We start from the raw sequence: 13111 nt of genomic DNA, 5'->3' as shown, positions 1-13111 counted from the left end.
AAAAAAAATACATTTATTTTGGCTCAAGTAAAATATTAAGTGACTTATTTTAAAGCTTTGGTATACAGATTATAATTTTTGTAGCGATATATATACTAAAATTTCTGAAACATTCAAATACGTATTGAATTCTTATGAAATTGTCAACATTATTAATGGTTTTAATTTTTTTAATACATACATGAGCTGAAGTAGCTCATTTTATTAGTCATCACGATTTATATTAAACATTCCTCCGCGAGATTATGAAAGTTTAGGTAAATCTAATCTGTAATTATCGATTATAATTGGTCGCTCAGAATTATAATTATATAATAATTACTAATTCCGATCTCCCAGACACGACAGAAATTTAAAAACATGTAGGATTCGAACCCAGTTTTTTCAGAAAAATAGTCAGCGATTTAATGCTGGTCAATACTTCTGTTTTAATATTTAATATTAGATTCAGACAACACAGTCAGTGGACAGGAACGTTATTTAGAGGGAGGGCAGGTGGGTACATTGCTCTCCATTAAATATGGCCAGAAAAATGTATGTCATTTATTTAAATACTATGAATCTTAATAAAATATAAGTATAAAATGACGCCTCTGATTCTGAACCAGAAATTCTTGGGCTATTCCTCAAAACAGTTTCGAATCTATTCCGAAAATATTTTTTAAAATACAGTAAAATCAAATCGGAATACATTTTCGCCGGTAGATATATATTTTTACCAGTGAAAATGTAATTTATTTGGCAGGTGCCAGTAAAATTATATTATATTATTTATTTACGTGCGATGTAACTAGTCCAAATATATTTTCAGCAGTAGATATATATATATTTCTACTAGTGAAAATATTATTTAACTGATAGGCGCTAATATGTTGCTAATATAAAACTCAATTTGTCAGTTGTGAAACGTTCATTTGCTGTTCAAACCCAAACCTAACCTAATGAAAGTTCCAAAGCATTATATTTAAAATACAGACTAAGCTAAATCAATTCTCAATAAGAAGTACAGACACGTCGCACTTCGCATATTGCTTCATAATTTGCCTGCATTTAGATATTACACTGTCTTAAAAATATCATAGCTATCCTTACCGAAATTACTATGGACTTCTGATATGAGAGTATTAGTTTAAGTATGCTCAATCTGAATTTTGGTCAATAGGAGGGCGCAAAAATAGTTGTCACTTCTCAGAAGGCAAAAATTCACGTCAAAAGCAATAAAATCGTGTCGGCGCCGTCACAGTGGGAACGCTCGTTACCGAGCGTTCCCACTGCAACGGCGACGGCACGATTTTATTGCTTTTGACGTGAATTTTTGACTTCTGAGAAGGGATAATTGTTTTTTGTGCTCTCCAATTGCTCAAAATTTGGTTTAGATCGTTTCTCACTTATTATGAGTTGTAATATTGTTATAAAAAAGTATTTTTATAAACGCTAGATAACTGAGCGTTTACACTGCGACGGTGACGGCACGATTTTATTGCTTTTGACGTGAATTTTAAACCTTAAATTTGGCCAAAAAAATGCATGTCATTGAATCTTAATGAAATGGAAATATTAAAAAAACGAATACTAACTTGGATGTCAAAATTTGGCAAAAATTATACAATAATTTATTTAAACTTTTATCGTGATTCTTGAAAAATAATTAAGCTATATTTGTTTCAGAAACCTCTTTTGTATACTTATAAATAAAAAATAAATGGCAAAATCTGGTCTATATACCCCTAAAATTTACTTTGCTAGTCGTGATATGTATAATATACACAATCGATTTAATCGTCATATTAATATCGTGGAAGTTATCAGTTATCAAAATCTATCAAATTGACGTTATTTATTCATGAAAAAACTATAGGTTAAAAGTATGCGTGTAGTAAAAATATATTATTATCGAAGCATTACATAAAATTGAAAATTTATTTATGAAAAATATAAACCACACGAAAAAGCAGTACTTGATATTAAAATAAAAATTATTTCATTCTAAGCAAACTAAGAACTATCTTATGAAAAACTACTACTAATTTCAAACATGCATTCTTTTAATACTTATCAGTTACCCATAATATTTCAATAGTTTAAAATCATTGTCAGTTTCACACAAACCATAATAATAAGTTTGCGATAAATCACCTTTATTGCATTTCAACCTTTTTTGGAAAGCAGGAGAGCAATAAAAATACAATAGCGTGCAAACAATTGTATTTGGTATATAACTAAAGATATGTTATATTTTTACTAAATTTGTTTTTATTTTAATGAATTATTATAGATAAAAAAATAATTAAGATCCATAATAAAACAGTAAAATTTGGTTAGTCTTTATTAAATTCTTAAAATTGTATATTACCATTAATAATTTGTAATTACTTAAAATATTATTATTTTTTTGTTTAGTCGTCAATAATCCTAAAGCATGCAATTAATCAATGATTCAAGGAGTTCGTGGTCTCATTCGTCGTGCCGAACTCATCGATCACTTATATTATTTGTTTGCACTCTAGTTGTGCAATCGTTTTTTTCGAATATATTTATGGCCCGAAGATATTTCATCAGTTTTATTTAGGACTTATTACATGGCCATTCGTATTTTTCTAAATTTTTCGTTATTTTTAAAACGTATTAATTTTATTTATTTATTTTACATCATCTTTACTGCATTAATCAAATTATTATAAAAAATCATTACTGACTATTTTCACTCGATGCCATAGTGCAGAAACATCCATGAAGTTGCTAATAATTAATCGCTTTCACTGCTCCTTCGTATAATACCTTCCATTCCGGAATATAGAAAGCACCCCCATACCATTTGACTAGCTGGATTTTCATTCAGATCATATTTACTTATGATTAAGCTAAATAATAGTTCTTCAAGTGAATTATTATAAATAAATTATATTTTTCACTGGTAATAAATGGTACTCTATACTAGTCAACAATAAAAATGTAATTAAAAGTTATTTTATCAAAGCTGAAGTGTTTAAAAATAAAATCGAGTCTTATTTTTTACTGCAAACGTAGTATTCTAACGCATTAATTGTAAATAGTGAAGATCCTGCTATCTAATGATTGATATTTTATTATAATGTGTATTATATTATAATATATACTAAAATAACATTTTTTTATTTTTCACTCGATGATACTTCTAATATATTTTTATAAGGACTAGAATCGATCCTCGGACCACAGTTTAAATAGCGATACAATAATAAACTAACATAAATAAATCTGACACATTTTCTTGACATTGCTCGTAGAAAGATACGAGTATTGCGCAATAACAATAATTGTCGTCATTCTCTCAATGACGTAAACATAGGGACCGGTCTGAGGTAAACTCGTATTAAATAAGTAAAGCTGACACTGTCATCGTTGAACGATGTCATTCGAAACACAATATGACACGTGGATGTTAATTTGAATGAAAAATATTCGAGCCTCTAGTGTTAATCTTTATGTCATCTTATACACGTCAGCCCACCGTGTATCGCTAGTATAAATTATTGATTATTAAATTGCAGCAAAAACGATTCTCCTAACCAATTTTTAGTTTTTAATAAAAATATGATACGCAGGTGCTCAGTTATTAAATTATTCAATAAGCGTGTTTTAATAATATAAATTTACATAGACTGTTTCTAAACTATGTGATGTTTTTCACGTTAGCGAACAATGTTAATAAAACGATGGAAATTATCCGCTCACGGACATTCGTGATTTATTATTTAAATTTATGATAGCCTAGAAAAAAAAACTGACATTTGAAAACTATACGTTGGAATCTATACGAGCAAAAAGATCGAATTTTGCCTGGGGCCATCTGTTGAACACTTTTTCCTGTCTTCGTATTATTTTTGCCTATTCTGCGGCACCTGTGCAGCTATGTCAAAAACAAAAAAACGAATGCAAAAAACTTGTTTTTAACGTGGATCTGATTAATTGAACAATTTCACTAGATACCGGAAAAACTCGCAAATTGTAAACTGAGACATCTGTTTTATCGACACCTGTCTTTAGATGCTTTTCCCACAACCAGGATTACGCATTTTGTGATAATTAGCTGTGCGCTTCGGGTCAGCGATTCTCTATGGAAGGGCTCGTTATTTTTTTGGGCGTTTCGTGTTTTAATTTTTATCTCGGCGTTATAATCGGTTCGCCTTGTTTTTGTATTCAGATGTAATTTGATATGAGTGGCATATTTATTATGTAAGAACATAATAGATGTAGATAACTATGGGAATTTTTAAAATAATATTTCTTTGAGCCTTTCACTGAACGTGATCTTAGACTTTTAAAGCTTTTGACGTGAATTCATAACTTCCATGAAGTAACTCACAATGTTAAAGATTTTTTTTTTGTATATGTTATTATTTTTAATTTTTAAACATGTATAAACTGTATCTAATATTACAGCATACCAACAAATTGAAGGTTACTTAATTATATTATACAATTAAATGCAAATATTGCACTGATTTTAGATAATGATAGTTTGTCTTGAAAAATAAATGTGGCATCAAATCAAAGGACATTGATCTTTTGTTTATAGTCTTATGTATTATTTGTATTTCTGACAATAATTATATTTTTGCAAAATAATTTCGGTATTAATATCGTTTCAAAAATTATAATTTAAAAGCCAATGCTCAACTTTGAATAAATTTAGTGTGAACTTCGTATTATAGTATAATATATACGACAATAATATTTCAATTAAAAAAAATAAGCCAAAATTGTTATGAATAAAAATAAATTTAGAATAAATTAGAATGAATAAAAATATCGCAAGTGTTTTTGAATTATGAATTGCAGTTGAAAGTAAAAACCACAACAACACAAATTAGATAAATTCTATGTATTATATATATTTTTTATTATAATTTTAATATAAATTATAGAATAATTTGACCACTTTACATTTTGTTCTAGGGTTTTTTAAACAGAGTTACGATTTTTTAAATGATCATTAAAAAATGTATTTCTTATACTTGTTTTTAAACGTTTTTAACCTCTTCAATTTTTTTTTTGAAATATTTTTATGTAAAGTTAGCCACCATTTTGAAACAAAATGTTGGATCAGGCTGACTAATATACTTAAAATTTAAATTTAAACTTTTTCCTACCTTTTTTACTTTTTTCTCTATTTTTTCAGCAAGGCTAATTTTTTTTATATTCGCCATTTTGAAATATTTTTAAATTAGCCGATATATTTACGAACCTTATTTTTAAAATAAGTTTCAAATCGATATGGTTAAATTATGGCAATTATCCTTACCTATAAAATATATATAAATGAGAAAAAATATTTAAAAAAAATACATTTTTTGAAGTTTAATAATTATTTTTAAACATTTTTTCGTCCCAACTTTTATTTTTTTATTGTCGTTATTTTTAAACAATATGGTGGGTCAGGTTGGCTTACAAACTTAGCCATTTTAACTAGTTTTTTTTTAAAGTTTTATGTCGATATGCTTAAAACTATGGCAGTTACCGTGTCTTTAATTCGTTACATCCTGTATATACTTGACCTACATCTGGAATCTCTTCCACTGCCCCTACAGTGCGTCCTGCGTTGCATTTTGGAGTGCACAAGTGTCGATTTATGCGATATTTCCTGGAACATACATATGTATCTACAGCGTAAATCGGGAGATGAGTGTATACAATACATATATAAAAAAATATAGGAAGTTAAATCATCTATATTATATATCTCATTAAAACCTCCTTTATTATATTTGCAGTTACTTTTTGTGCTAATATGTATAATATAGATTCCATACATATTATTTATGTATATAGACTTATTCAGAGGTCATTCGCTTGTAGCTTTACCAAAGAACGATGCATAGTTATTTTTAGTCAATCAGACGAGGAATGACGTATCCTTGATTTCTTCACAGTTTAATTAACGTAACGTCTCCTATGTTATGGCGGGCATTATCATATGGCATTGTGTACCATACGGTCTGTCAAGACACTAAAAATATGTATCCTCATCTGAGATGCAGCTAACGCATAGCGATAACAATTATTTTGTCGTGCCTATAAACATGGAAGCTGCAGTTACCAAGAGTTTCATTAGAATACCGCAAAATCTCCTCAAAACCTTCCGCAATAAACTTGAAATCTGGATCTGAGTTTCATCGAAAACTTCAGATCCTCTTCGACACTACCTTCACAACCATGGGATTCGTCAACATAAAATTAGTTACATCAGTGAGCTTCCTCACTGCCAAGGCCAATTTATACTGCAGATAATTTCCAATAATTTTAAGTTCCGCCACTGTACAAACGTATCGGATCCAGAGATACAATTCGATGAATTCAATACCTCGTACATACTTTCAAAACGAATTTCCCTTCGTACAATTAACGCCAGACACCTGTCAGATAGGTGTAATAATGACGACCATATGTCATGTCGTGTATCACGTACAATTAAGTTCGTGCATTGACCAAAAAAAACTGACACGCCAATGAGACAATAAATATAGCCGACACTTTCGAGTGGATACAAATACTGAAATGGCGCTTGTGAATCGTATAAAAAGCGTGAAATTGCATCAAAAAACATCAGAGCAGTGATGATGTAATTTTCACATCATCTATCGACAATTTTTATAATCAAATTTTAACTGTGAATCTGGCGAAGTAATAATGTCTTCAATATTTTCGAGAGTCATCATCGTTCACTATTCGTAGCGTGAAATTAGCCAAAGTCATCTTTGCGTTGCCTGCGAACGAGGCGATTGAAAATTAGGTATGTAAAAAATGTGTATGTAATAAATAAATGTATGTACTTGAGGTCATCACGACTTGATACGCCACTCAACAGATATTACACATTGACCTCATCGTGCTTACATAACTGATTTATTTTTGTTAGTTTCGTCATTTGTTAAAAACTGATATTTTAATTGGGTGTATCTGTATCTATAATTATTCAGAGTCGTTTTAAAATGATTCTGCGACATGTGTATGTGCTTGCTTTGAAAATATTTGCTCAATGCGATCGGTGGGGCAACTTGAAGTGCATTTCTCGCTTGGATCGCTAAAAATAAAGTTCGTTGTAGATTTTGTATATAAATATGAGTGCAGATTTTGTGCTGGTCAAATCGAAGAATTCTACTCTAGTGGTCGTAATGATTAAAATTAATTCTTTCGTATAAAAACATATTTATAAAGTATGGTTCTATAATATATACTTAAGCTTTTAATTCCACATAAAAGAACAAATTAATAGTGTGTCAAATTTTTCTGATATATTATATAAAACAGTTGTTTGTCCAAGTGGCAGATATTTGAAGAATGTTTGAGCAGAACTATAAAAATCGATTGATAGAAAACATATTTTTTTCAAATCATATATAACATACTGTTTTATTTTATAACATATAACAATATTCGAACATTTCATAAATATGTATAATTAGATCGGATTATATACTATGAATACTTTTTTTCATGGATAATTATAATTTTTTCTACTAAGTACATATGTACTATCCCAACAGTAACAATACTAGTAAATATATTACTAGACAAATAATCGTCAACTTTTCACTACATGGCCTAATATAAAGTATAATGGGTAGATTTCAATTTATAAAAGTGTGTAAGAAAACATTCTTATTTTTTATCATTGCAATATTTATTATAAAACATTTTTGCCCTCTAGGATTTTTTAATCGAAGCTACGACTTTTTCAAATCTAACTAGTCGCCATTTTGAAAAATATTATAAATATCTATAAATGTAAATGGGCAATAAATGAGTGTTTTAGATATATCATATAAAATATCTCGCTCGCACAAAATTATAATTAAGTTATCGTTATCCATTGCAAATTTTGGTCAATTTGAAAGTTTCCAGGTCGCGTTATTTCACGTTTTGGTGACGTCAACTGGCTGCCAAGAACAAGTGATTTAATGCCGTTGATTTTTTTGGGGGATTTACACTAAGCGTGTCGTGTCTACGCCAATAAACCCTGAACTTTTGAGCACCTAAAAACCAACATCCGGCGAGTTATAGCCGAGATATACGAAAAAGTCAACAAAAGGATCGGCTGCTGCAAAAGGTCTAGAGCCGACCATTTAATTTTTCATAATTAATGAAATATATTTAATTCATATTTATTTTTTAAAAGTTCAGAAATTTAAGTTGGATCAGTCTTCACTTATATTTTCCACTTCAAGACTACTAAACGATACAGGCAATTCAATCGTATTATAATACGATTGAATTTTCCCAAACTATCCAGATCCTGGACCTACTAGTCAATCATTCTCAGCTCGTAATCCATTGAACAGACAGGTGTTAATCTACAGAGGCGGGATGTGAAATCTCAAGACTGTTCGTTGACCTCAACCCGGCCACAATGCCTCGTTTTGTGTTGTTGTTATTTCAACCTTTGACCCCCCCGTCCTACAACGAAAGCTCGCCGCTGAGAGAAAAAAAATGGCAAACGCCGATCCGTAACTTTCAAACGCACTAACGACATTTGTATATATACATAGATAGATACTTGTAGCGGTCGCGTCACGATGTCTCGCACGTACCGATGAGTCAGGCCTCAGGCCCCATTATGCCATTATCGAATTAAATGTGCATTCGCCAGCGCTTCCATAACGTTTCAGAGATGAGAGATGGGCACCTGTGCACAGAACACCTGTCACCGCGGAATGAAAGTCCAAATTGAGAAATTATTTCTTGTGGGTCGTTAGCGAATTCGTCAGGTAGCGAATGATGTCGGCTTCCTGTTTTGTGACGATAAGGGCTGATGAAGTGAATGCTTAGTTTCGCCAACGCAACTGCTTATTTTTTGGAACATACTGGCTTAATTACAGGGTCATTTGTGGGAGGGCAGGTGGGGCATTTCCCTTCCATTGAATATGGCCATAAAAATGAATGTCATTTAACGAAATACTATAAATTTTAATGAAATAGAAATATTAAAAAAGAAAAACGACCACTGACTGGCTAACTTTTACCCCCCTTCCCGCTATAAAAAGCTGACGTTCCTGCTTAATTTATAGGTACTAGTTTCATAGAAACTGAAAATTTCACCATCAACTGAAGACTTGGAACTACTTGAAATTTCCACAATTTTGAACCAAAATACCATATTTCAGGTTATGTATTTTTACAATAATTACAATATTTCAGGTTATGTTTTGAACCAAAATACAATATTTCAAAAGTCAATATTTCAGGTTATGAATACCTGAAATTTAAAGTATTAAAAAATTGACACTAAAACTATATCATCATACGAGGCGTCGAGAATATTAAGGGCGAACTCAACAAATGCATGTTTTGTTAGATTATTGAGTATTTGGAGTTTCATCTTTATTTCTCTATTGAATTTTGGTCTATATACCTCAATTCTGCAGTGCAAGATAATTTAAAAAATTATATTATGAAATCGAAATTTTACTTTGCTACCCTTTGAGTTTTTTGGAATATTAATATGACATTAATATGACATTTGAGTTCGTCATTAATACTCCGGACGCCTATTTTTTTAAATAATAATATCTATTTTATATTTTCTGCAATATTAAATACATACATACATCAACATATCTGGGAGGATTAATTAATTATAAATTACTTTATTTCTAATACTGTACTTTCCTTCTTAGTACTTTTATATTTTTGTAGTTGATAAAATTATACATAAATGCACTTATACCAATAAAAATAATTATCATTTAAGTAAAATTCTCTCTTATTTTTTCCATTAATTCTTTATTGTAATTCATTCTGCATTTTTTCTATTTATCTCGAGATATATACATAGTATAAAATTATTATATTTTTAACGATTATATGCAAACACATATTGAAATCATAAATTAAAGACCCTAAGTCAATTTAATATCGCATCAAAATTATGTACATCACGATAACGACATTATAATTAACCTTTACAATTTTAAGAATGCCCAAGTGAATTTTACGATGATTGCTACAATGATGTCATTATCGAGTCTCGTCCAGCAACGATTCTGGAATTCTGAACGCGTGGTATAATTTAAAAGCGCTCCGTTTGAGAAACGCTGACATCTAAAAATAAGATCATTTATGATTGTCAGATGTTCGGCAAAGGCGAAGACGCTAATGATGTCATTGAATATTATTGTTTGCGTTCTAAATTTTGATGATGTTTGGTGCGTGTATTACCAACAACAGAAATCTACTTCGACACCCCTATTTTATTAAATAAAACGTATGTGTAAGCATAAGCCCCACCTTTAATAATGATAAAAAAACAAAGGGTCGCCTTTGATATTATGATGCATCGGCAATCTATTAAGTATTTTTTATGTCATACAGGAGCGTATTAGGATTATTTAAAAATACAATATAATATAATATAAAAAAACAACTGATATCAAGCGAACAGGTGTATTGTATGCTTGATGTTTAATTATTGAACTGTCTGCAATGTAAAAAGAGACACTTGTGCAAATTCGCACCTGTCGTTGACTGCAAGCGAGCTTTAAAGGTGTGCCATAGTAATTACAATGAGGAAACATATTTATGCCTTATGTAAAATGTTTAATAATTAATCACTCAGTTGTAGTTCAGAATAAAGATTAGGAATTAAATATGTATAAACCAAACATGATGCGATTACTGATTGTATTGCTATTAGTAGCAGACATGTCATGCCAAAAGGACCTTTTGTGGAATTACCCATAATTGAATTGAACCTTTTAGTTTTTCCCCTTGGGTATGTGAGAAAATTGAATTAATTTACTAAGTAAACTCGAAAGGGGGAGCTCAATTATGTACTTGTATTAAAATGAAAAATATAATTAATTGATACATAACGACTAAAGAAACGTGTGGCAAAAAATATTTATTCGTCTCTAAATTTTTTTATGACTATCCGTAAGTGTTTCTGGCAATTATTTAACACAGCTAAAATAGCGTGATCATAAGAACCGGCACTAATGTGCATAAAGGTGTGGTCTAACAATCGCCATTAATATTTTTCGAGGGGTGAAACGTGTAAAAATACACCGTCAGTGTCCGAGTTAAAAAGTGTGATTAATTAAAATTTCCCCTGAATAGTTTTATGTTTAATTACATTAACATATAATTTATTTATCTTTTTAGGCACATGTCGTATCGGCCTTTGAACAAAGTTTATCCAACATGACTCAACGGCTACAACAATTGACCGCTACCGCTGAAAGAAAGGTACATATACAAACACAGTATCCTGTGTCATATAGCAATTGATGCTTTTATTAATGAATAATTTATATTTTTAGGACTCTGAATTGACACAACTGCGTCAGACTATAGAATTGTTACGGAAACAATCTATTCAAGCGGGTCTTACAAGTGCTCATATGACTTCCATGGGAATCAAACAAGATTCAGTAACTGATTCTCCTAAACAGGTTTGTTTCTTTTCTTGTGTATTGAGGGGTAGTGACTCAAATTCTTCATTTTAAGAGTTTTCTGTGGAAACGAACTAAGTATAGAGGTTCAATTAATAACACTCTTGATGAGATCTGTATATGTCAAACAAATCAGCCTTAAATGCTTAAGATATACACATAACTCACGCCATTTTGTAACTTTTTAGTCCACTTGTGCACTTGCTGAAGTGACAGGCATGCATTACCTTTCTGAACTTTCATTCTGGTTTAACACCTTGACTACATAAAAATTGACCGATAGAACATTGCTTCACTTTACATGTTGCAAAAGTGGCGACCTTTAAGCTAATGTGCCTTCGTTTTGCTGCATGTATGATTCATACTGCCACTCTTCAAATCACTATCTTCTTAGCTATATAATATACTTTAATTGCTATTTTATTTTAGGATAATAAACAGCAGACGACAGCATCCACTAATGGTATGACTCGACATCATTCCACCGATAGTGTCAGCAGCCTCAATAGTCTCAGCAGTGGATGTTCAGCTCAAGATAAGAAGCAAAAGAAGAAAGGATGGGTACGTTATTTTATTTGTATTTATTTTTTAAATATATATGTATGTACATTAACTATAAAATTCAACTCAATTTCAGCTACGATCTTCGTTCACTAAGGCATTTTCAAGGAACGCTAAAATATCTAAAACAGCTAAGCACTCATCGCTCAGTCACTTATCGTCCTCGTCTCAAGAACACGGCTCTATTGGAGGTGACCATCAGACAATTAGAGAAGGTTCCAACGAAAACAGTCTTGAAAACTCTCACGAAGTACTAATGGAAAATCTCAAGGGAGATAAAACCAACGACAAAAATGATAATTCAACTGCTAATGAAGGCTCTATAGATGCAGGTATGTTAAAAATTGTTGTATTTTTATGACTATGTTACATATTTATATTGCCTTTCAGAGGGTAACAGAAGTGATCCACAGTTGGTAGATGAGTTAAAGAAACAATTGCGTGAAAAAGATCTAGTCCTTACTGATATTCGGTTAGAAGCTCTCAGTTCTGCTCATCAGCTCGAAAGCCTCAAAGACACGGTTATAAAGATGAGGGTATGTAAATTAACTATTATATTTATTATTATTAGTTTACTTAAGCGACATATTAATCAATTTATTTAATACTTTTAGAATGAAATGTTAAATCTAAAACAGAATAATGAAAGATTGCAACGGTTAGTGAGGCCTCGCTCGTTAGCTGGAAGTCACGGTTCACTATCAGGAACTCTACCGCCTGGTCCAGCGCCTTCAGGAAACACTCCAATGGGCTCTAGCGAAGATGCTAGAAGATTCAGTGCTGCAGACGTACAGCGCAGCAATAATGAGACTCATATTGATATTCATTCGCAATCTTTGGATTTAGATTTTAATTGCATTTCGTCAACGCCTACAATGGAGTATGGCTCCAAAATTCCATCACCGAATGATAGAGCTACCTCAGATTTATACAGAGCTTCACAAGATTTGAGTTTGACGGCTTTGGATGAAGCTGAATTGATTAATGGTTCGCCTGGAATCGAAGACGATCCTCTACTCACAGGTACGAGATTAAGTGGTGTAGATTGCGATATATCTTCGGTATTGCCGCCTCCTAAGTGTAGAGAGTTAGCGATGGGAGAGACCTATGCTGATTTAGGT

At 31.1% G+C, this 13111-nt stretch overlaps 1 protein-coding gene across 11 annotated transcripts in view; it reads left to right on the top strand.

Annotated features, from left to right (window-relative positions):
* sick (sickie) overlaps nucleotides 1-13111 on the top strand; it is a 151701-nt gene that overhangs the window by 134307 nt on the left and 4283 nt on the right. For all 11 annotated transcript variants that reach the window (XM_088184236.1, XM_088184235.1, XM_088184237.1 and 8 more), the window contains 6 exons: nucleotides 11140-11223; nucleotides 11298-11429; nucleotides 11859-11990; nucleotides 12067-12322; nucleotides 12381-12526; nucleotides 12605-13109. In XM_088184236.1, the coding sequence (XP_088040362.1) occupies nucleotides 11140-11223; nucleotides 11298-11429; nucleotides 11859-11990; nucleotides 12067-12322; nucleotides 12381-12526; nucleotides 12605-13109 (1255 nt within the window). The remainder of the gene's footprint in view (nucleotides 1-11139; nucleotides 11224-11297; nucleotides 11430-11858; nucleotides 11991-12066; nucleotides 12323-12380; nucleotides 12527-12604; nucleotides 13110-13111) is intronic.

This window comes from Plectrocnemia conspersa, unplaced genomic scaffold, assembly GCF_051122295.1.
Source record: "Plectrocnemia conspersa isolate PC_06_02 unplaced genomic scaffold, ASM5112229v1 ptg000004l, whole genome shotgun sequence".
NCBI classification, from domain to species: domain Eukaryota; kingdom Metazoa; phylum Arthropoda; class Insecta; order Trichoptera; family Polycentropodidae; genus Plectrocnemia; species Plectrocnemia conspersa.
The sequence above is the reverse complement of the archived record's forward strand: the minus strand, read 5'-3'. Positions and strand labels throughout refer to the sequence as shown.